Source organism: Zalophus californianus, chromosome 4, assembly GCF_009762305.2.
Source record: "Zalophus californianus isolate mZalCal1 chromosome 4, mZalCal1.pri.v2, whole genome shotgun sequence".
NCBI lineage: Eukaryota > Metazoa > Chordata > Mammalia > Carnivora > Otariidae > Zalophus > Zalophus californianus.
Genome location: NC_045598.1, coordinates 42393878 through 42418837, shown reverse-complemented (window position 1 = coordinate 42418837; position 24960 = coordinate 42393878). Strand labels below are relative to the sequence as shown.

The following is a 24960-nucleotide window of genomic DNA, read 5'->3' as shown; positions in this document are numbered from 1 at the left end:
TGGGTCAAAGAAATAAAAAATCAAAAAAATCTTAAGATGAATAAAAATGGAAATACAACATACCAAAATTTACAGGATGCAGCAAAAGCAGTTCTAAGGGGGAAGTTCATAATGATAAACTCCTACACTGAGAAACAAGATCTCAATAAAAACCACACAAAAACAAACAAAACATTTAACTTTACACCTTAAGGAACAAGAAAAAGACACACAAACTAGGCCCAAAGTTAGTAGAGAGAAGAAAATAACAAAGATCAGGTTGGAAATAAATGAGAGTAAAAAGCAAACAGAAAAGATCAGTGAAACTCAAGGCCGGTTTTTAGAGAAGACAAAATGTCCATGCCTTATTTTCTCTCTCACCACTTCTTCTCCATTAATTCAATTAAACATAATTATATCTTATCACACTATCCTCCATTTATCTTAACTTCCTGCCAATTTTTCATCTTTTTTCTAAAAGATAAGAATACTTTTTAGAGTGTATTTTAGATAATTCTTTTTTTTTAAAGATTTTATTTATTTATTTGACAGAGAGAGACACAGCGAGAGAAGGAACACAAGCAGGGGGAGTGGGAGAGGGAGAAGCAGGGAGCCCGATGTGGGGCTCGATCCCAGGACCCCAGGATCATGACCTGAGCCGAAGGCAAATGCCCAACGACTGAGCCACCCAGGCGCCCCTAGATAATTATTTCTAATCTAGTCCAGTTTCACTAATTTTCTTTTTAGTTATGGGTAATCTGCTATTAAACCTATCTTCTGATTTCTTGATTTTAATTATTTTTCTTTTCTATAAACTCTATTTTTTTCATGCCTATAATGTCCCTTTTCACAGTGTCCCTATGCCCGTAGGATATTTCCAAGTTTGTCTTTTATTTCTTCAAACTTGGTAAGTGCATCTAAATCTGTATTCAATAAATCCAGTTTCTGAGGTCTTCAGAGATCACTTTTTACTGTGCCTTCTTTCTCCTGGTGCTCAGTTATGGTGCCCTGTTTCTTTAATGCCTGGTTATCTTAGACTGTGTGTCTTAGAAAATTACTTGAAGAGTTCTCAAAGCCTCCAAAAGAAAACGCTCCCAAAGCAAATTCACACTTGTGTCTGTTAAGTGCCTTCTGGAACCAATTTAGACTCGATTCAAGGTTTGAGGTTTCTTTGACTGCCCTGTAATAAGAATTTTGGTAGCAATCTCAATGAGGAATAGCTTATGGTTTATTAATTATCAATGAAAGGTTTTTCTGGGGGATTTCTTTCCTTCTCTTTTCTCCCTTGTTCTGCTCAGTGCCACGTCAATTCTCCTTGTAATCTCATGAAAATGGAGAAAAGAGGACATAGGCGACGGGACAGTTTTTCTTTGGGTTCACCCTGACCCAAAGGGTTTATTCCCACAGAGCCCGTATTTTATTGTGGGGAGTGGTTATTACACTTCTGATCATAGGAAGACCTGAATTTTGACTACTTTCCTCTTCATTTTAGGGGGCCGTCAAAACTGAATCTCACAGCTTCCTGATGAAAAGGCATTCAAGGCAAAAGCAGCTTCAAACACTGATCTTAATTCTCTGGCATTCACCTGCAATTCCTCTTCTCTCTTTAACACTTCAATCCCTTTAGGATTTTTTGTTTAGATTCTATTCAAATATTTTAGTTGTCATCAGGAGAACTGGTTCAAATAACCTGGCTTCCCACTACCAGAATCAGAAGTCCCATACTTTAGTAATCCTCTTCAATTTGTTAAATGGAATTAATTTTTGAATTAATGACTCTCAGATTAAATAGGTAAGTCACCTCAAATTCAATTATTTGACCTCTCTGAACATCAGTTTCATCATTGACAATGTAAAGAAGCTAAACCAAATCATCTCTATGATTCTTTACTGTTCTGACATACCAGAATTTATGCATACATAGGCAATGTCACTTTTCAGATTGTGAATTCTATCAGCTCATTTAATAATTATGCCAAGTTACGCTTTATGTTGCTTATTAACAGGTTCTATTCATAGTAGTCAAACGGGAAAAGTTTTCTCACAGTGTTATAACAACTCCAGAATAACAGTAAATAAGACTCACTTTTGTTTGAATGGATCCCTTCTCCATCTTCTCAAACCCAAGAGCCAAGACACAATCTGCCATACCTTGAAAGAAAATGTAATTATTATGAAAAATTAAATTTTCAGACACCTAACAAAATACCATTAAATACTTTAAGTAATTTATATAAAATGGAAAAAGATGCTATAATCCTACAAAATGTTTAATAAGTGAAAAATTAGGGAAAGTTCTTACATGATTCTATTTCTCTTAAAGATTTTATTTATTTATTTGAGAAAAAGAGACAGAGAGACAGAGAGCATGAGCTGTGGGAAGGGGCAGCAGGAGAAAGAGAAGCAGACTTCCCACCCAGCAGGTAACCTGGTATGGGGCTCAATCCCAGAACCCTGAGATCATGACCTGAGCTGAAGGCAGATGCCTAACTGACTGAGCCCCCCAGGTGCCCTACATGATTCTAGATAAGAGGAAAAATTAGGAAAGTATTGAATTCTTCTTTTGATTCCCAATATGTTAATAAAACTTTTTATTAATATGGAGATATGGTTCAGTGAAAAGAAATATAAACAGCTAATTTTGAATTTTAAAACACTAAATAAAATTTTTAAAAAAATTTTAAAGGATCCTAATCAAAATCTTAACAGAATTACTTCTGGAGGGAGGGGATGCCTAAAAAAATGATGTTAAAGTTCAACTGAACATCAAAACAGGAATTACTAAAATTTTTCTTTTTTTTTTTTAAAGATTTTATTTATTTATTCATGAGAGACAGAGGGAGAGAGAGAGAGAGAAGCAGAGGGAGAAGCAGGCTCCCGCTGAGCAGGGAGCCCGATGCGGGACTCGATCCCAGGACCCTGGGATCATGACCTGAGCTGAAGGCAGATGCTTAACCATCTGAGCCACCCGGGCGCCCCTAAAATTTTTCTTTAAAAAAAAAGAAAAAGAAAAGAAAAAAAAGGGGTGCCTGGGTAGCTCAGTTGGTTAAGAACCTTGATCTCAGCTCAGGTCTTGATCTCAGGGTTGTGAGTTCAAGCCCCACCTTGGGCTCCATGTTGGGCATGGAGCCTACTGAAGGGAAAGAAAGAGAAGGGGAGGGGAGAAGATGGAAGGGAAGGGGAGGCAAGGGACGGGAGGGGAAGGGGAGAAGGGAAGGGAGAGGGGAGGGGAGGGGAGGGGAAGGGGGAAGAGAAAGAAAAATAAGGTGAGGGGGACAGAAGACAACAGCATTATCAAACAATAACCGTACGACCCAGCAATTGCACTACTGGGTATTTACCCCAAATATATAAATGTAGTGATCCGAAGGGGTACGTGCACCCCAACGTTTATAGGAGCAATGTCCACAATAGCCAAACTATGGAAAGAGCCAAGATGTCCATCAACAGATGAATGGATAAAGAAGATGTGGTATATATATAAAATGGAATATTATGTAGCCAACAACAACAAAAAAAAATGAAATCTTGCCATTTGCAACATGGATGGAACTAGAGGGTATTATGCTGAGTGAAATAAGTCAATCAGAGAAAGACATGTCTCATATGATCTCACTGATATGAGGAATTCTTAATCTCAGGAAACAAACTGAGGGTTGCTGGAGTGGTGGGGGGTGGGAGGGATGGGGTGGCTGGGTGATAGACATTGGGGAGGGTATGTGCTATGGTGAGCGCTGTGAATTGTATAAGTCTGTTGAATCACAGACCTGTACTTCTGAAACAAATAATACATTATATGTTTAAAAAAAAAAAAGATAGTAGGAAAGGAAAAATGAAGGGGGGTAAATCGGAGGGGGAGACGAACCATGAGAGACTATGGACTCTGAGAAACAAACTGAGGGTTCTAGAGGGGAGGGGGTGGGAGGATGGGTTAGCCTGGTGATGGGTATTAAAGAGGGCACACACTGCGTGGAGCACAGGGTGTTATACGCCAACAATGAATCATGGAACGCTACATCAAAAACTAATGATGTAATATATGGTGATTAATATAACATAATAAAATTTTTAAAAAAGACATTATAAAGCTCCAACAATTAAAACACTGAGTAGGGGCGCCTGGGTGGCTCAGTTGGTTAAGCGACTGCCTTCAGCTCAGGTCATGATCCTGGAATCCCGGGATCGAGTCCCACATCGGGCTCCCTGCTCAGCGGGGAGTCTGCTTCTCCCTCTGACCCTCTTCCCTCTCGTGCTCTCTCTCATTCTCTCTCTCTCTCAAATAAATAAATAAAAAGTCTTTAAAAAAAAAATAAAAAAAAATAAAACACTGAGTAGTAGAGTAATAATCAATAATCAAGCAGTAGAACAGAATACAGGGCCTAATAAAAGACCCTGGAATATTTGGAAATACAGAATATGCTATATACCCAGGAGAACTGAAAACATATGGCCACAAAAAATGTACATAAATATTTATGGTAGCATATTCATAATAGCCAAAAAGTAGAAACAATCCAATGCCCATTAATTGATAATTGTTTAAACATCAATTTGTCTATCCATACAATTGAATATTATTTGGTCATAAAAAAGAATGAAATAGTGATACATGCTACAACATGAATGTGGTCTATCCATACAATTGAATATTATTTGGTCATAAAAAAGAATGAAATAGTGATACATGCTACAACATGAACAATGAAAACATTATGCTAAGTGAGAGAAGCCACAAAAGGCCATATATTACATGATTCCATTCACTTAATGTTTAGAATAGGTAAATCCAGGGACAGAAAGTAGGTTAGTAGTTACCAGGGGCTTAGGAGAGGGGAAAACGGGGAGTGACTGCTAATAGGTTTAGGGTTTCTTTATTCAGTGATAAAAATGTTCTAAAACTAGATAGTGGAGGGGCACCTGAGTGGCTCAGTCGGTTAAGCGTCTGCCTTCGGCTCAGGTCATGATCTCAGGGTCCTGGGATCGAGCCCCTCATTGGGCTCCCTGCTTAGCAGGGAGCCTGCTTCTCCCTCTCCCTCTGCGCTCCACCTGCTTGTGCTCCCTCATTCTCTCTCTCTGTCAAATAAATAATAAAATCTTTAAAAAATAACAATAAAATAAAATAAAACTAGATAGTGATGATGGTTCGTAAAATCTGCAATTCTACTAAAAAAGACTGAATTGTATAGTTTCAAAAGATGAATTTTTGGTACATAAATTAGACCTCAATACGGTATAAAGCAATCCCTCTGATGGTCATGTAGAGAACTGATAAAAGAGGAGAGCAATAACCCCATATCTATTTCAGTACACTAGACAAAGAAGCGATCCTTACCACCCTGAATCAGCTGCCGGGCCATAAACAAAGCAGTAGAACCAGTAGCACAGTTATTGTTGACATTTATTATAGGAATTCCAGTCAGTCCCAAACTGTGATAGATAGACCTCTGCCCTGAGGTAGAGTCACCTGTATAGAAAAAGAAACAAAAACTATAATATCTGCAACATGGGAATTTATGAAGCTGCAATGCAACATGATACCACATTATGGGTTTTTTTTTTCAGTGTTGTGCCTTTGTGCATATAACACAGGAACAACAGTAAACTATTGACATCTTATTCAGAAACAGTTTTTGCATTAAGCATTATTTACACTCCAAATATGAAAAATCCTCAAAACACAGTATATGTGTACTTTCTTTACATGTCACACACATAGGAGAGTAGAGAAATGACCAAGTAATAGCAAACAATTCAATCTGTCTAGGACCACATGATAAAGGAAGCAATGTTTCATTTCTACTTCAGATATAAATCTTTAAAACTACATCAATTGATTAAAAGGCTGTGATTTTCTCTTCATATAAAGGTTCTACAACTTCAAAAAGTTTAAAAGATCCTGTATGGCAGGGTGTTCCAGAAAAACAGTGATCCAAGCTGAATATACATTTGACTCCCTTTCCCAAGTAACAAAATCATCAAGGCAGGACATGCTGGAGCAATGTGATGGGAACATGTGAAGGGACAGACTCTCCAGAAGTCTTCAGGGAAACAGCAAGGTTCAGGGCCTTCTTTTCCAATAAATACATTGTGCATCTCTTCGACCTAGTAAATTTGAGGATGCTCTTGATATCTTGAAATCTCAAAAAAAATAAACACAGATAAACACAAAGATTCATCTACAGTAATGCTTACTATAGCCTTTTACGATAACTAGAAATTAGAAATAATTTAAAAATGTCCAATAAATAAATAAATAAATGTCCAAGAACAGGATATCATTACAACATCCCCAAGACTAGAAAAGCATGCAGCCATGAAAAATGCTGTAAAAAGACCGGGGACATTCTAAATGTCATTTAAAAGGCAGTGGATTATATGATATATCTATTCAATGGAATTTTATGTTATCATTAAAAAAAAAGACCAAGGAAGCTCTTAACGATATAACTTGGAACAGTAGCCAAGAACTACTAAGTAAAAAAAAAAAAAAATCAAGATACAAAACAGTGAGTTTATTATGCTACCATGAGTGTAACAAAAGAAAGGGGAAAAATGAACTTACACACTCACACATACTTGGATATGTACAAATCACCTCTGCAAAGATACACTAGAAATTAGTGAAATTGGCTTTCTAAGGGAAGGGAACCATGAGACAGGGAGACAGGAATAAGAGTGGGACTCTCTATCATATAACCATCCACCATTGGCATTTTTGTACCATGCACATATTTTATCTATTCCAGAAAAAAAAAAACTTAATTGAAAAAATGTTAATGGTACTATAAAAGAAGACTTTTTTTAATCTTTTTTTTATTTAAAGATTTTATTTATTTATTTTGACAGAGAGAGAGAGAGAGAGAGGGAACACAAGCAGGGGGAGTGGGAGAGGGAGAAGCAGGCTTCCCACTGAGCAGAGAGCCCATTGTGGGGCTCGATCCCAGGACCCTGGGATCATGACCTGAGCCGAAGGCAGACGCTTAACGACTGACCCACCCAGGAGCCCCTAAAAGAAGATTTAGTGGGGAATATGGACTCTACTAAAAGAGAAAAGTAGATTACCAAAAAGTACTAGGATCCTTTTTTTTTCTTTTTTTTAAGTTTTATTTATTTAAGTAATCTCTACACCCAACATGGGGGTCAAACTCATGACCCAGCGATCAAGAGTCGCATGCTCTTCCAACTGAGCCAGCCAGGCACCCCAGGACCTTATTTTCTTTAAGAGAAAATTCGTTGTGCATGCATACTCACATGCATTCATATTCACTAAGGATAACATAAAAAAATTAATGGTAATAACTTCTGGACTGGACAATAGGGTTAAGGTGACTTTTTTCTTGTGTTTTTCTTGTGTTTCCTTATTTCTTTCTTTTTTTTACAATTAGTATATACTCTTTTCCTAGTTAGGAAAAAGTTTAATGAAAAATTTTCATTGGGGGTGCCTGGGTGGCTCAGTGGTTGAGCGTCTACCTTCGGCTCAGGTCATGATCCTGGAGTCCTGGGATTGAGCCCCACAATGGGCTCTCTGCTCAGTGGGGAGCCTGCTTCTCCCTCTCCTACTCCCCCTGCTTGTGTGCTCTCTCTCTGTCAAAGAAATAAATAAAATCTTTTTAAAAATGTATTGGATATAAAAAGTCAACGAATACAAATTTTAAGATAACAACAAAAATTTATCTTCTGAATAGTAATTATCTTTACATGGTAGAACTATGGGTAATTTTTTCTTTTTTAAAGATAAACAATGTTTTTTAATTTATCTCCTGTTTTGGCAATAAACAATGGCAAAAAACATATGTTAAACTAGGCTGACACATAAGGGAAATCTAGGAATGATGGAAATAAGACTCTGAATTCTGAGTTTGGAGGGTTAAAATTCACAAATGCCTCTGCATTGTTTATGAAGTTGCTGCTAGATTAGGTGAAACATTTTTAAAATATATAGTTTACCACATACCATAAACGTAGCCAATACATGCCTGTTCCACTACTGAATAAGGGATCTGTGCATCAGCTAAAGCCTTCTGGCCTACAAAAACAAAAGGGTTTTATCAAAGAGTGCTTTAAGTATTTGCCTTAGGTGGGTCAAAATTAAGTTTAGTTTTCCCAGAGTAGATCTGCCTCTAAATAGTCTATGCTCAATTCAAATGACAAATCCTTCATCAATTCATCTCAGATCTCTCCATTCAGAAGTAACTGTTTCTTCTGCTAAGCTACTACTTTTTTCACACCTCCTTTTTGATACTTAACATATTCTGTTCTAACTGTATACCTAACTATAAATATATTAAATCCCAAAGTCTTAAAGCTCCTTAACCTCAAGGTCCTTACTCATCTCTGTGGCTCCACTGCACATCTAAAGGACAAAGTTGGAAAGAATATCATTATTGTGGGGGGGGGAAAGGGAGACTCCCACAGAGCCCTTTGATGTCCCAGCAAATAGTTGGACAGTACATAAAATCACAGGCCACTGTTTGCCATGGTTATCTAGCTAAGAATGCCCAAGCTCTTTTCCCTTTGTCCTTCCTAATGAATCACTAGGCAATTGTCTGTATAGGTCCTTCTCCCTTGACTCAGCTTCTTTTTACGGTTCCAAGGTTCCACAATCAAGGCAGATGACACAATAAGTCCAATGTTCAAAGAGCTAAATTTTCTATATTACCTGCTTCTTTTGCCAAGTCAGGGTAGTCTCTTGAATTCTCAAGTCCAGGCTTCATGAACTAGAAATACAGAAGGAGATAATAAATAGAAGCAAATATAGTTAGATTTTTCTCACAACAGAGCACTCCAAAAATTCATTTATCAATTAATTTAAACAAAAACACACTGAGCACCTAACATGCTCCTAGACTCTGATAATAAATAATGTACAGTCGTTGCCCTTGGGGAGCTTCCAGTCCAGTGGAAAACAGGCAATTGCACTATCGTGTCCTTAAGTACAGAATAATTTGGGAAAGAAAACTACCTAGCCTCAAAATGAGGACTAGAAAGGCTTCCCAGAGGAACTGACATTTAAATTAAGTCTTTAAGAATGAGTAGGAGTTAGCCAAGTGATAGAAAAAAAATTCTAGGACAAAGACCTAGAAGCGAGAGAATATGGCTCAATCTAGGTACTGTAAACAATTTTATGTTGCAGAAGCTGAAGCACAAATAAGATTCGGCAAGTGACAGGGACAGAAAAGTAACTTAGGACCAAATGATAATAACTACTAATGCTTATTGGGCACTTACTGTGTTCTGCATTATGCTAAGCACTTCTCATGTTTTAACTTACTTAATCCTCACAATAATCCTAAAAGGTAGGTACTATTATTACCATCACTTTACAACAAGAAAGGGTACAGAGAGATTAAGTAATCTGCCCAAGGACACATAGCTAATTAAGTAGTGAAGCTGAAATTTCAGACAGTCTGGTTCTAGAGCTAATTCAAAAGGGAACTTATATGCTTTCCTATGATGTCTGGGCTTTATTCTAAAAACAATGGATTTTTCTTTTTTTCTAAAGAGACTGGGGATGCCTGGGTGGCTCAGTCGGTTAAGCGTCTGCCTTCAGCTTGGGTCATGATCCCAGAGTCCCAGGATTGAGCCCTGCATCGGACTCTCTGCTCAGGCTCCCTGCTCTCTCTGAAGTGGAGAGCCTGCTTCTTCCTCTGCCTCTGCCCCTCCCCCTGCTCTCTCTCTCTCTCTCTCTCTCTCTCGCTCACTCTCTCTCCCTCTCAAATAAATAAATAATCTTAAAAAAAAAAACAAAGAGAGAGAGATAGGGGAAAAAATGAGATACTGCTACACACCCATTAGAAGGGTCAAAATCCAAATACTGACAATACCAAATGTTAACAAGGATGTGGAGCAACAGGAAGTCTCATTCACTGCTGGTGGCAATGCAAAATGGTACAGCCACTCTGGAAGACAGTTGGGCACTTTCTTACAAAACTAAACATCCTCGGGTGCCTGGGTGGCTCAGTTGTTAAGCGTCTGCCTTCAGCTCAGATTGTGATCCCGAAGCTCTGAAATCAAGTCTCACGTCAGGCTCCCTGCTCCCCACTTGTGCACGCTCTCTCTCTCTCAAATAAATAAATAAAATCTTAAAAAAAAACACACAAAAAACTAAACATCCTCTTAACATATGATCCAGCAATTGTGCTCCTTGGTATTTATGCAAATGATTTGAAAACTTATGTCCACACAAAAACCCACACAGGGATATTTATAGGAATTTTAAATAATTGCCAAAACTTGTAAGTAACCAAAATGTCTTCAGTAGGTGAATAAACTGTGGTAATACAAACAACAGGATATTATATTATTCAGCCCCAAAAAGATATGAGCTATCAAGCCATGAAAAGACATGGAGTAATTTTAAATTCATGTTACTAAGTGAAGAGACTAATCTGAAAAGCCTACATACTGTATGATTCCAACTATATGACATTCTGAAAAAGGCAAAACTATGGCGACAGTAAAAAGATCAGTGGTTGTCAGGGGTTGAGGAAAGGGAGAGATGAATAGGCAGAGCACAGAGGATTTTTAGGGCAGTGAAACAACTCCATATGATACTATAATGGATACATGTCATTATACATTTGTCCAAACCTAGAATATTCAACACCGAGTGAACCCATCTTGAGTGATAATATGTCAGTGTAGGTTCATTGATTATAACAAATGCCCCATTTTGGTGCAGATTACTGATAGTGAATGAGGCTGGGCATGTGTGGGGGCAGGGAGCATATGTGAAGTCTACTTTCTGCTCAATTTTGCTGTAACCTAAAACCTAAAACTACTTTGAAAAATAAAGCCCTATTTTTTAAAAAAGAGTCGGGGGGTGGTGCCTGGGTGGCTCAATCAGTTAGGCATCTGCCTTCCACTCAGGTCATGATCCCGGGGTGCTGGGATGGAGTCCCGCATCAAGCTCCCTGCTCAGTGGGGAGTCTGCCTCTCCCTCTGCCCCTCCTCCACCACTCATGTGCTCTTGTGTGTGTGCGCGCATGCACACTCTCTCTCTCCCCCCTCTCTCAAATAAATAAACAAAATCTTTTAAAAAACAGAGAGAGAGACTGGGATGAAAAGACCTGCATTTTATTTATTTTTTTTAAGATTTTATTTATTTTTCAACAGAGAGAGAGACAGCGAGAGAGGGAACACAAGCAGGTGGAGTGGGAGAGGGAGAAGCAGGCTTCCCGCTGAGCAGGGAGCCTGATGTGGCTCGATCCCAGGACTCTGGGACCATGACTTGAGCCGAAGGCAGATGCTTAACGACTGAGCCACCCAAGCGCCCTGAAAAGACCTGCATTTTAGATCATTTCAGATGCAATGTGGAGAATGAATGAAGAAATAGGCTGGAGGCAGTGAGAAGGCAGATGGTTAACAACTGAGCCACCCAGGCGCCCCTAAATATTCTTATACTATTACTTCTTTAAACAATTTAAGAAATTATACCACAATCTCTAATACGGGCCAGTAAGGATTAGGTCTCTTAGACCCCCTCACATATACATTTACACTTCCCCCATCCCACTTATACAACTGAATAAGTAATTTTTTACTAAATCAGTACTCAGTGTTTACCTTATTAAGTAAATATGTCTCAACACTGGGCCAAGTTGTGTGCTATGATTACACTTCCTTTAAGGTACATTTTTTTCCCCTAGAGTTATCAACTGCCTCATTCTTAAAAGTTTTAACCTTTTGGGGGTACCTGGCTGGCTTAGTCAATAGAGCATGTAACTCTTGATCTCAGGGTTGTGAGTTCAAGCTCCACGCTGGGTGTAGAGATCACTTAAAAATAAATAAATAAGGGCGCCTGCGTGGCTCAGTTGTTAAGCGTCTGCCTTCGTTCAGCTCAGGTCATGATCCCACGGTCCTGGGATGGAGCCCCACATCGGGCTCCCTGACCAGCGGGAAGCCTGCTTCTCCCTCTCCCACTCCCCTTGCTTGTGTTCCCTCTCTTGCTGTCTCTCTCTCTCTCTCTCTCTCTCTCTGTCAAATAAATAATCTTTAATAAATAAATAAATAAGCTTTTAAAAAATAATAATAAAGGGGCGCCTGGGTGGCTCAGTCATTACGCGTCTGCCTTCGGCTCAAGTCATGATCCCAGGGTCCTGGGATCCAGCCCCGCATCGGGTTCCCTGCTCGGCAGGAAGCCTGCTTCTCCCTCTCCCACTCCCCCTGCTTGTGTTCCCTCTCTAGTTGTGTCTCTCTCTGTCAAATAAATAAATAAAATCTTAAAAAATAATGATAAATAATAATAATAATAAAAGTTTTAAGGGCGCCTGGGTGGGTCAGTTGGTTAAGCATCTGACTTCAGCTCAGGTCATGATCTCAGGGTCCTGGGATTAAGCTCTGCCTAGGATCCTAGGATTGAGCCCGCATCAGGCTCCCAGCTCAGCTTCCCCTCTCCCTCTCCCTCTGCCCCTCCCCCTGCTCATCCACTGTCTGTCTCTCTCTCTCTCTCAAATGAGTAAATAAAATCCAAAAATAAATAAATAAATAAAAATAAATAAATTAGGCATCAGCTCTTTCTGCCCACAGTTCTTGTCCCGGTGATTGAATAAAACTACCATTTTGCACCAATAAATAAATAAATAGATAAGTAAATAAATAAATGAAACTTTAAAAAATAAAAATAAAGTTTTAGCTTTGTTTAAAGTTTTTATTTAAATAATAAAAGTAAATATATATATTATCTTAATGAATTATTGTAAGGCAAACACTCTTGCCACCACTGACAAAGATTCCCTTCTCCCCTTCTACTCTAGCCAGGCTTCTCTGAGAGCTAAGCCTCTGGCTTGGCCCATAAAGACTTAAACGCTAACACAGTTTCTAATAGCTCAAGTCCACATCCCTAGGATGACCCTAGCCCTACTTAAAGTGCCTTAAGGCTACCAAAAAGAAGTTATTATTTGTTCCCACAAACACCAGAAGATAAGGTCCCTGTCTCTAACTCCCTGTGGGAAAGTAGGAGCCTAAGTTTGGATAAATGCCAGTTAGCAAACCCAGATGGCTTTCACATGGACCAAGCCCCTCTTCCCACTTTTTATAAGTTTTCACTTCCCTGACACTACTGAGCCCCAACTCACTCCCTATTCCCTCATTTTCCCTTTAAAACACCCAGTCACCTCTGTATAAATCAAAATTGAGTTGAGTTCACTCGGGACTTTTTCCCTTTCCCAATAATATATTACTGATTAAAACTTTCCTAATTACCCAATGTAAGGTAATCCTTACCTAGTGTGTGCCATTCCTTATCTTTGATACCACCACCCCCACCAAAAAACTGAACATTGCCTTCTAGCAGAAACTTCTCTAAGCACTCTTTCTCAATCTCAGTCTCCACTCCACCCCCATAGTAGTTACTATCCTCACTCCTACAGTAATCACTTTCTTGTAATATTTCATAATTTTATCATCCAAGTATGTATCTGTAGGCACTACAGTTTAGTCTTGCCCGTTTATGAAAATTTTATGATTCTTTTAATTCTTTTTTAATCTACAGGTCCTCCTCCACTACTTTGTTTTCCTCTCAATATATCTATTTCAGAACCTAGAACATTTGACCTAGAGCTTCCCCAAATAAGTGTTGCTTTAGCAAACCTGTTTCAGTTGTGTGTGTGTGTGTGTGTGTGTGTGTGTGTGTATGAGGTTGTAATATAAGATGTATTTCTTCTGTGGGTTATGAAATTATCACACATAAAATTATTAGAAAAATTAAGTGCTTAATTATTTGGTCCCAACTACAAGGGCACCAGAATGTCAAAAAAAAAAAAAAAAAGGTAACCAGAATAACTTAGAGCAATATGAAGAAATAGAAATAAAAAAAATATAGAACTTAGACTCTGCTATAGACTGAATGTCTGTGTCCTCCTAAAATTCATGTATTGAAATCTAATCCCCAATGTGATTGAATGATTGAGGTGGGGGGCTTTGGGAGGTCATAATGATGGAGCCTTTACAAATGGTATTAATACACTTATAAAAGAGACCCCAGAGAGAGACCTCACCCCTTCTGCCGTATGAGGACACAGCAAGAACACAGCTGTCCATGCTCCAGAAAGCAAGACCTCACAAGACACTGAATCTGCCAGTGCCTTGACCTCAGACTTCCCAGCCTCCAGAACTGTGAGAAATAAATATTTGTTTTTTAAGCTACCCACTCTGTTTGTATTGCTGTTATATTGCAGCCGAAACAGATGAAGTCAGATCAGTTCTTGAAATAGGTAGAATGAAAATCTATGAGAAAAGGGCATATCAGAAGGTAGGCAGCATAAGCAAAGGGACTTGGCCTGCTGTCAGCCTGGTGGTAGTGGTGATTTAGTTGTATTAAAACCTGTTGACATCCACCATAGGAATTCTAACTTATTTCCTACACTGATAATAAAACCTTATTAAGGGAACTTCAAGTTGTATCGGGAACTCAGCTATTCAAATTAAGAACCATAACACAGGAACCCAACCATTAGACATTTACCAATAGAGCTTAAAGTATTATCTAGTAAGTTTCTCCCTCTACGTCAAACCCTGTCCCAAGTTCCAAAATATCTAACCTAGAAGGAACTGGAATAAGTACATTAATAAAGCTGTTCTTCACACTCCCAATCTCTTCCCTCAATACTGTAACTAATACTGCCCACACCTCCACCTCCTAACTTGGAAAAAGAAACAAACTACTTCCCAAAGGGTTAGAAAGTTCTGTGCTTTTCTACACCGCCAATATAATCAGATATTCAACAGCCAATGGAGGACCTGACTGCATGAATGTCATACTTAAAAAGCTTTTACTGTCCACCTATATTAGAAGTCCCCTCTCCCATGAAACAATAGGATGAACTCCAAGTATCTGCTTTATAATGATTAGTTGACTTTTCTACTCACATGTTTTGATCAAAGTATGTACTCTCACCCCATTTGGTAAGATAATAAAAATTTTAAGGCTGTTTTCTCAGAAAGAGAACTTCCCCTTAGAAACTCTCTTTCACAAAGTATATCCATTTAGTACTGTCCAACTAACTAACATTCATTAGGATCTTCAGGAACCAGGCATTTTCAAGGTGTTACAGATACAGCAACAAATTAAGACATGGTACACACCTTGGAGGAGCTTACATACTAAGGAAGAATATGAACATATAAACAGAGAACTTCAGTATAACATAGTAAGTCCGGGTTTCCCCTGCTATCAAAAATATCGTGTTCCTCCGAAAACTTTCATAAACTGAAATGGCATAACATGAAGAAGCAATTACCGTTAACTTATCTGGAAATTTTCTTGAGTGTTCTTGGACCCCAGAACATAACCTCTTAGGCTTTTCTGATACCTTAGGACACATCTTGATAATGAATGCACAAAATAAATCAAGAAAAAGCACAGATGCTCACAGACACAGTTCAAAGCTATGGCAGCGTAATGCTGAGATGCTGAATGTATTTTCAGGGAAGGAGCTCGGCAGTCCCACTCTGGCAGCTGCTTGGGCTGCTCACTGCCTCAGTAACATCTCCCTGCAGAGCAAATGCTGGATGCTATTTTCAAGTTTTGCCTTTTTCTACAAGCAAAAATCCTCTTTGAATTTCAGTTAACAAAAATAGGTAGTAACCTATGCCTTTTGTGAAAGTCAAGTGGTGGAACTTGAACTTTCCAAAAGCGGGGGATAGCTGCACTGAAGCAAAGGTAAGTACAGGGCTCTGTGCGAAAGTCAGGAGGATCAAGAGACTTCTTGGGAGAAGATGAACTGGTCTTTTAAAAACACAAAGAAGTCAACCAAGTACAAGTAGTGAGAACAAGAGAAGCAAAGCAGGAGAGGCATAAAACAGAGTGTGGGGTGAAACTAACAGCAGTTTGGCATTACTAGCACATGGGAGTGGTTAGGGTGACAAGAAATGAGACTGGGGGACCCTGGCTTCCTAAGAACCAAGCAGAGTACCATTTGAGGAACAGAAAGGAGGTCAGAGGATCCAGAAAACCTGCCACTTGTGCCAAGACACTGAACATCACTGTTTCTCCTCCTCATCCTCACTTCTAACTGTAAAGGGATTCTACAGGAGAGTATTCCTGGGTGTGTAGAGCCGGGGACCGTCCCCACCCGCTTTCCTTTCCAGTGTAAGGAGGATGTTGCCTCATCAAAGGTCCACATACCTTGGGGTTCCACTCAGAATCAAAGGAAGTGTGGGCTTTACTGGGGCGTCCGTCACTAACTCTAATCCAGGGAAAAAAGGGAAGGAGGAACGGGAAAGCAATGGCCGCAGGAATAACCCCCGAACAGTACCACACTTCAGAGACAACCCTAAACTGCAACCCCTCCGAGTCGCCAAGAGCCAAGACGCCGGAGCTGAGCAGTGGGACGCCCGGGAACCCCGCCCCGTAGGAAGGGCAAACCACCGCACAGCACCTGGCCCTGACCTGGGCCCCCGTTTCCCGGTAACCTCGGGGGTCCCCCACTCCCCGGCCTCTCCCAGACAGAGAGGACCCCCGCCTCTGGGGGTCCGCGGCTCTGTTTACCTTGGTCATCCCAACCCCCACCACGAACACCCGGCGCAGAGGCCAAGGCTCTGAGGTGGCCAGAGGCATGGCTCAGGTCGTGCAGGGCGGAGGCGGGTGCAGCGGGCCCTGAAGCAGCTGACGCGAGCTTGCACAGACTGAAACAGCGGCGACGCCAGCGATCACTCAGAGCCAGGGGCGGGGCAGGAGGCGGCGAGGGGGCGGGGCAGGAGGCGGTGAGGGGGCGGGGGGAGGGCACTCGGAGGGGAGGGGGGAGAGGCTGAGAGAAAGAGAGAGGAAGGGCCCTCCGCGTGCGCAGAGGCGCCGGAAGTGGCGGAAGGGAGTGAGTAGTTCTTCTACTTCTAGCCCACCGAAGTTCTGGTCCCCGGCTCAGGAGCGGGTCGGAGAAGAAGTCCACATCAAACGTTGGAGAAAAACTTTTATAACTTAGTACAGCCATTGGGGTTTAAGTGCTCTATGATGAGAGGGAGTGTGGCCTGGAACAGCACCCGAGACTGACTTGAGAGTTGGCCTGACTGGCGTTGGCCTGAAACCAGATTCACAAAACGGTAGCCTGAGACAAATTTGTGGAGTGTTGTAATTGTTCTGTATTCTGTTAGTGTTTGTTGGTACTTAGAAGAGTCAGTGCAGGTGTTAAAACTCGTAGGGCTGTACACCAAGAGCGTGGCGAGTATTTGGTTGTCTAAAACAACCAAAAATCATTTACTAGCTATGTGACCACCTTTGTTAATCTCTGAAACTCACTCTTGTTTCGCTCCAGCAAATTATGCCCAGAAACTGAGATTTGTCTTTGCCAATAGTTTATATAGCACAGGTTCCCTGTAGGGACTCTAGTTTATAACAGTAGTAGTTCACAAGCCAGTAGCATACAGGTTAATGTCTCCTAATAAGCTAATGAAGAAATAACATACTCCCGGGGCACCTGGGTGGCTCAGCTGGATAAGCGTCTGCCTCCTGCTCAGGCCCTGATCCCCTGCATGGGGCCCTCTGCTCTGTGGGGAGCCTGCTTCTCCCTCTCCCTCTGACTGCCGCTTCCCCTACTTGGCTCCCCCCCAGTCAAATAAATAAATCTTTTTAAAAAATAAAAAAAATATATTCCAAACCAAAGATAGATTAATTACATTATAATTCCAGGCAAAAAGGAGATGAAATAAAGTCCAAGTTTAGTTGTGATGTGCTTGTCTACGAGTTGGTCCTCTGTGAATCAATCCTTCCAACTAAGCTGGGGATCAGCTGCCAGCTTCCGTTCCTTGCTGCTGGGGCACACAGCTAGCTGGCACTGTTGACCACCACCCAGAAAGACTGCCTTACCAAGGCAGGAAAAGATGTCTTTTCTCAGACCATTGTGTCTTTAACACCACTGAGGACCAAGAGTAGCCTGGCCACCACAGGAACAAATGTCTCAAGATCTTCAGAGATCTGTTTAGATCAGCAAAGAGTAGCCTTGCCCAGACCGAACATTCTCAGTAAGTCCTCATAAATTCTTGGTATTTAAAGTTTAAATGTCCATTATGTCATAGTTGCTTCTCCATATGTTCCTACCTATAAGCACCTGGTAGCACAACAGCTTGGCTGCTATCATCCTCATATGGCCTTCCAAATTCACACTTAGATCAAAACAAGTGCACTTAAGTCATAAACAAGTGGATTTGACATCTTAAACCAATACACAGTTCCCATACGTTGTTTTGTGAGGATGAAATGGTGACAGCAGCAAAACCTTTAGCATTTAATGGAAGGAATATATATGTACATGTAGGATGATTTTTATTTGCTGATTCTGAATTTACAAATTTGCCTACTCACAAAAATTTACTTATAACCCCAAAATCAGTACTTCAAGAGTTCCCGAGGTGGCCAAAAAAATTGAGTTGCCCCAGGCATCTGTTCCCAGCTGAGGTAGAACAATACCACACCCGCTGCCTTCTTGTTTCAACTCCCATGCTGCCAACAAGTGTCTGTCTCATGATATTTAGTGCTACATTTTTCATGTTTTTGTGCTTATTGTTTGTGCTTTTGCTGTTTAAAATGGCACACAAGCATAGTGCCTGGAGTACTGTCTAGTGTTCCTAAGTGCGTGAAGGGCATCATAGGGGCCAATCCTTTGATCTCTGCAGCGTCACTGTGGCAGACACCCCCCAGGAAGAAGGGAAGCTCGGGAGAGGAGACCAGGTCGCCCATCGCCCAGGTCCTCCAGCTGCATTGCCCTGCATAAGATGTTCGCCTGCATCAAGCTTGCCTGCACACCCACTCTGATTCGAGTTGGATCCAGAGTTGCATACAGACCAATTTCTCCATCAGCGTTATCTTGCCCAGAGGCTAGGACTGGAGAGATGATAGCAGGAATAGAAATTAAGTAAACCCACAAGGGCTCTATGGTATTTAATGGGGCCCAGAATGGTGTGTCTCAGTAATCCAAAGGGAGTTTCAGACCAGTGTAATCAGCAGAAACATTGATACTGCTGCCAAATTTCTTGGTGCAGTTGCTGCAACAGTGGGAGTGTCTGGTTCTGGTGCTGGTATTGGAACAGTCTTTGGCAGCCTTATCGTTGGTTATGCCAGAAACCTTTCACCGAAGTAGTAGCTGTCCTCATTGCTATCCTGGAATTTGCCTTGTCTGAAGCTATGAGTCTCTTTTGTTTGATGGTTGCTTTCTTGATTTTGTTTGCCGTGTAACAAATTATTGCTCGAAATGTTGGCATTCATATTAATTACAGATGTAATTCTGTGTATCTTACTGTGACTCCAAAAACTGTAGTATTGGTGTCATGGAAATAGATGTTATTTCCAAGGTCATTTTTTTTTTGCTATGATTTGTACTTACCTAAATTTACATCGTCACAAAGAAGAATATGCATTCAGGTAGATGCTGTACAAGTCAGAGGAGACTACAGTAGTTGCCCCATGATGAAAAAGAGCCAGTTTTTATGAGAATTCTTTTATATAGTATTCTGCACATTGTAATTTATAGTGCTTTGGGTTATTCATATAAAGGAGAAATGAGTGTTTTCAGCTTCTATGAAATATGATTAACTAAACCAATATAGTAATTGCTAAAAAAAAAGGGTATGATATGCCTTATGAAGAAAATAGGTGTTAGATAAACTTAGTTCAGACATGAATTAAGTGCTACTGGCCTTCAGTTCAATGTTAATGAATCAACAATATATACTAAATAAGGTGCCTTTAAACTGAAACATAAAACAAGAAAGGTTATGTGTTGATAGGTTGACAAAACCAGAGGCTTGCAGAAGTCTAATCCTGTATTTTTCCTAGGAGCAATGGCTCAGTATTCACTAATTTAATGTTCACAGCAACTTTTAGAACATAACTATTACAAAAAAAAGAGGGGTGTGTGTGTGTGTGTGTGTGTATAAAGATGCGCCTTCCTGCCCTAAGGGTCTGTGATAAGAGCCCCTTACAGATCTCTGTGACATAAAGCATCAGAACAACTGGAAGGGGGCACCTGGGTGGCTCTGTCATTAAGCGTCTGCCTTCAGCTCAGGTCATGATCCCGGGGTTCTGCGATGGAGCCCCACATTGGGCTCCCTACTCAGTGGGAAGCCTGCTTCTCCCTCTCCCACTCCCCCCCTGCTTGTGTTCCCTCTCTCTGTCAAATAAATAAAATCTTAAAAAAAAAAAAAGAACAACTGGAAGGTCACTCCCTCTAGGAAACCTCCTGTAATTGTTCCTAGGACTGCAAGGCCAGGGGTTCATTTAGCAGAAACTCCTTGGCTGAGGAGCCATTGGGCAGGAGGGGGAAAAGGGTAGCTATAAGACCAAAGGAAGAACTTGGGGCAAGTGAAGATGTTCTGAGGCTGAGCATGCTGCCTCTGCAGGGGGCTGAGTCCCCTGTCTCTGGGGGAAGGCACATGTTCAAATTGATGCTGACCAGTCTCAAGGATACTGCAGAAGATAGCCTTACACCAGGAGGGAAACTGAACCAAATGGACGTCGAGTTCACAGGCTATTTTCATTTTTTCAAAAAGCCTTATAGAAGTTATATGGATTATACCCACCATACCACCTCCAATAAAAACCACCATAGGTTCAAAACATCCACATCCAGACCCCATTCCCTACTGAATCAGAGCCTCTGGAAGTAGAGCTTAGGCATCAATATTTAGAACGATTCTTCCAGGTGATTCTAAGAAGCCCCCACTGTGTTAGGTAAAGAACTACTGGGCTAGGACTAGGTCAATTTAGTAAAATCCCCGGCTGCTCAGAGAAGGGGCAAAGAATCTCCCTTTCCTGCCTATCCCTAGAGCCTAGCATAAAGCAAGGCACTGAAGAGGCTTTTACTAAGTGGAGATTTCTTTCTTGAATCTCTGATTAGCCAATAAAGACAGCAATGTGATCGGCCGATAAGACAGGGTTACCAACCCAACAGAACAACAAGTGACAGGGTCCAGATTAATCATTATGTAACAAATGCTCGCCGTCCACTGGACACTGGCTTCAAAACAGAAGTCCAAGACGCTGGCCTCTGAGCCCGCCCGCTCGCCTCAGGGCCAGGCGCTGACCGGTCCTGGAGCTGGAAGTCGGGTCGCTCCCGAGGCTCTTTATAGAAGCTGATGCCCGGGTGCGTGCCAAGGGCCCACCACAGGAACTCCTGCGTGTACGGCTCCAAAGGCAGCGGGAAGGGAGGCACTAGCATCAATAGACGGCTCCATAGCGCGGGCAGACACAAGCCATCAAGCCCCTCCAGGGCCACCTCGTCTAACAACGACTCCAGAGAATCCTTTGCTACCTCAGTTTGCAGCTCCCCGGGCGCCTGGGCACCAGGACACAAAGAGCCCTCCAGCGCGCAGACGCACTAAGATCCGCAGCCCCGGGACGCGGATTGGACCTAGAGATCAGAAGAGGAGTTCCAGAGCGCTGGCGTGACATCACGCCCTTTGGGGGTGGGCTCAGTCCGCGGGGCTCCACCGCCATTGGTCTGGAACCCCGCAGTAACCAAGGGAACTGCAAACAGTGTAGGGGCTGCTTCCGGTTCGAGCCCCCGGAACCGTCCCTCGGGCAGTGATTCTCCCGTCTCTCCTGAGGCTCCCTCAGACAGAATCTTAGGCAAGAGAGCCCTGGGCCACCACTGCCTGACCCACGGTGGTCCCTGGTCAGAGGGAAAGGGAGCCCTACTGGTCCAGGATGGGAAGAAGAGGCTGGGGGCAGTGGTCAGTGGTTTGGCAACTGTGCAGAGCTGTGTTGGGGTAGGAACCCGGTACAGGCCAGGGGCTCAGGAAAGGTTGAGTGGAAAGGAGAAGTAGAAATCTGAAGGGGGATCTTGTATGTCTTCGTCGGATGTGGAACTGTGATATCTGGGAGTTGTTATGGGGGTAAGCGTCATCCTGGGGAGTGCGGTCGTCAGCTCCTGGGAAAACGGAGTTGGTTAAGGTGGGTGTGGGAAGACGAGGGCATACTCTCTCTGAGCTTTGATGTTAATAATTAGTACTGTTCGCTACCAGGAACTCTATAAGCGCTGTCAAGCAACACCTCCTTAAGCTTCTTTTAGAAAAAAGAGAAAGATTTTATTTCTTTGACACACACAGAGAGAGAGAACGAGCAGGGGGAGAGGGAGAGGGAGAAGCAGGCTGTCTGCTGAGCAGGGAGCCCGATGTGGGGCTCTATCCCAAGACCCTGAGATCATGACCTGAACCGAAGGCAGATGCTTAACTCACTGGGCCACCCTCCCCCCCCCCCCCCCGTTAAGCTTCCTAACAGCGCTTTGAGGTCAGTGGTGTTATCCTGTTTTGCAAATGAAGAAACAGGCTCAAAGAAGTTAATTTGCCCCAAATCAAATAGCCAGCAAGTGGCAGAGTGAGAAGGAAACCCAGACACTCTGTCTCTGGAACTAAATTATAGTTTGAGATTTGGAACGGGTTTCAGAAGCCCTTCATTCCAGGCGCTGCAAATGCAGATATCTGCAGGGGCAAGTCTGATGGGTTGGATTGGGTTGTAAGTGAAAATCAATTACCCTTTTGAAAGGAAGGCTCACTCAGCTCCAACCGACTTTTTTCCTCGGGCACTTCTCTAAAACAATGACAGCCAATCAGTCTGACGACCAGATGGCCAGATGCCTCCCGCGGGCCACTATTTAGGGTTCCCTGAATTGATTCATGGAATTGACCATTGAAAACAATCTAAAAATAGGCTACTCTGATCTCATTTTGAAGATAGGGGGACTAATGTCTAAACAGACTGTTACGTCTGTGTTAGAATCCAGATCATTTTTCTCATTTCACCACTGTCCCTTCCGGGAATTTGTTCCTTGTATCCACTCAATGCAGTGTGGGAAAATTTTTGTTTAATTGAACAGTACTTAAAAGACATCTGTGTCTTTTGTACTTCAGAGGTATTATAAAATGTCATTTGCAGTTTGCCTTGTGGAAAGATCAATGCAACATTGCTACAAAACAATTCTCAAATATTTTTTGATCTCAGGACACCTTTATGCTCTTACCTCAAAAGTGTTTTGTGTATATTATATCTATGATATTTACCACAACAGAAATTAAAGCAGAGAAAATCTTAAAACATTCATTTATCAGCTATTTAAGAATAACAGTAAACTTGGGGCACCTGGGTGGCTCAGTTGGTTAAGCATCCGCTTCCTGGTCATGATCTCATGGGTTTTGAGATCCAGCCCGGTGTTGGGCTCCATGCTCAGCAGAAAGTCTACTTAAGATTCTCTCCTTCTGCCCCTCCCTGCACTTGTGCACTTGCTCTCTCTCTCTCTAAATAAATCTTTAAAAAATAACAGTAACCCACTACTTCTGAATATAAATAATAATTTTAATGAAAAATAGCTATGCTCCCCCACAAAAAAAATTAGTAGGAAGAGTAGCATTATTTTACATTGTTTCAAATCTCTTCAGTATCTGTCTTGATAGAAAATAGACTCTCGTTTCTGCTTCAGCAACCAAACTGCTGTGTCTTTTGACTGATGTATATGAAGAAAGTCTGGTCTCACACAGATTTTTAGTTGCCTTTTCAAATAACTGTAGACATTCCTTTTTTTTTTTTTGACATTCTTTTTTGATACTACACTAAAACTTAGCAAGTGGTAATTTCTTGAAGGGTAGGTACAGCGTGCCATCTGAAACCATATTGATGAATTCTGTACTCTTCTACGTTAAAATCTGTTGGTTTGAGATGCCTGGGTGGCTCAGTCTGTTAAGCGGCTGCCTTCGGCCCGGGTCATGATCCCAGGGTCCTGGGATCGAGTCCCACATTGGGCTCCTTGCTCAGCAGGGAGCCTGCTTCTCCCTCTCTCTCCCTCTGCTTGTGCTCTGTCAAATAAATAAAATCTTAAAAAAAAAATCCGTTGGTTTATCTTGCCCTTTGTTCAGATATTTTACCCAAGTATGATTTTATTACATTAGGCATTGGTTATTTGGAAAATGTTAGTTTACTGAGTTAAGCAAATCTTCCAAATGTTGACATTTCAAATTCCATAATGTAATATCAAGTGGAATGTCAGTATATACTATCAAGAAAATCACATTTGTTAATATCGCCACCTATCTCATTTTTTTAGAAAAAAGTTTAACCTGCTAAACTCAAAGTAGTAGAAACAAGTTTTCATTTGGGCAAAAAATATTGTCAGTTGTTTTGTTGAAGGGACAGACTCACTTTTTTTTACATATTTGAGAAAAATGTCTGTGAAAAACCCAAGTCTGAATAACTATAGTTAGCTGTTCATTCAAGTAAAATTGGCATTCTATATGTATGTGGCTAGTTCAGCTGGTAACTCAAACACACAAGTGTTTTCTGGGATCGACGATTATACTTTGGCTTGTAGCAGAAGTGCTTGATGTGTACTTCCCATTTTGTCACACAGAATATTAAAAAGATATGTACTCATGGGATGAAATTGAATAAAATTAATTTTTACTATTTCATAAGAAAAAAAAAATAGAAGTCCATGGAAGTGGAGAGGGACTAGTAAGATAATAAAAGTTGCCATTAATGCCAAAAAGATTGGGAAAGAACATTTCCATTTTCAATGTGGAGGACTAGATAATCAAAAAATTCTCCTGCCAGGGCACCTAGGAGTTGGTTGAGGTGCTGGCTCTTGATTTTGGCTTGGATCATGATCTCAGGGTCCTGGAATCAAGCGCCACATTGGACTCCGTGCTCAGCAGGGAGTCTGCTTGAGGATTCTCTCTCCATCTCCCTCTGCCCAACCAACCCCCTGCTCACATGCACTCTCTCACTCTCTCTCAAATAAATAAATCTTTAAAAAGAATTTTTTCCTGCCAAGAAACACTCAGATATGCTGGATAAAATGCAATAAATAATTCTTTTAAATGCATACAGTATGGAGGAGGGGCGTTTTTCTTTTAATTTTATACCCATCTGTACTGTTTGAATGTTTTGACTTTGTGTATTACATTTTTAAGACCATTTGAGAGAGAGAGAGAGCATGAGCTGGGGGGGAGGGGCAGAGGGAGAAGCAGACTCCCCATTGAGCAGGGAGCCCGACATGGGGCTTG

General features: G+C 41.4%; 1 protein-coding gene and 1 pseudogene across 2 annotated transcripts in view; one reads left to right on the top strand and one right to left on the bottom strand.

Moving 5' to 3' along the window:
- Nucleotides 1–16637, bottom strand: part of SCP2 (sterol carrier protein 2) — a 98149-nt gene extending 81512 nt beyond the window's left edge. Inside the window, exons 1-5 of one of the 2 annotated variants that reach the window (XM_027623157.2) lie at nt 16469–16637; nt 8639–8696; nt 7934–8005; nt 5312–5443; nt 2066–2130 (exon numbers count right to left, since the gene is read on the bottom strand). In XM_027623157.2, coding sequence (XP_027478958.2) covers nt 2066–2130; nt 5312–5443; nt 7934–8005; nt 8639–8696; nt 16469–16537 — 396 coding nt within the window. In that variant the 5' untranslated portion in view covers nt 16538–16637. The remainder of the gene's footprint in view (nt 1–2065; nt 2131–5311; nt 5444–7933; nt 8006–8638; nt 8697–16468) is intronic. The other variant, XM_027623164.1, reaches the window with a different exon arrangement.
- Nucleotides 16638–18684: 2047 nt separating this feature from the next.
- Nucleotides 18685–19144, top strand: LOC113913306 (annotated as a pseudogene).
- The last annotated feature ends 5816 nt before the right edge of the window (nt 19145–24960 follow it).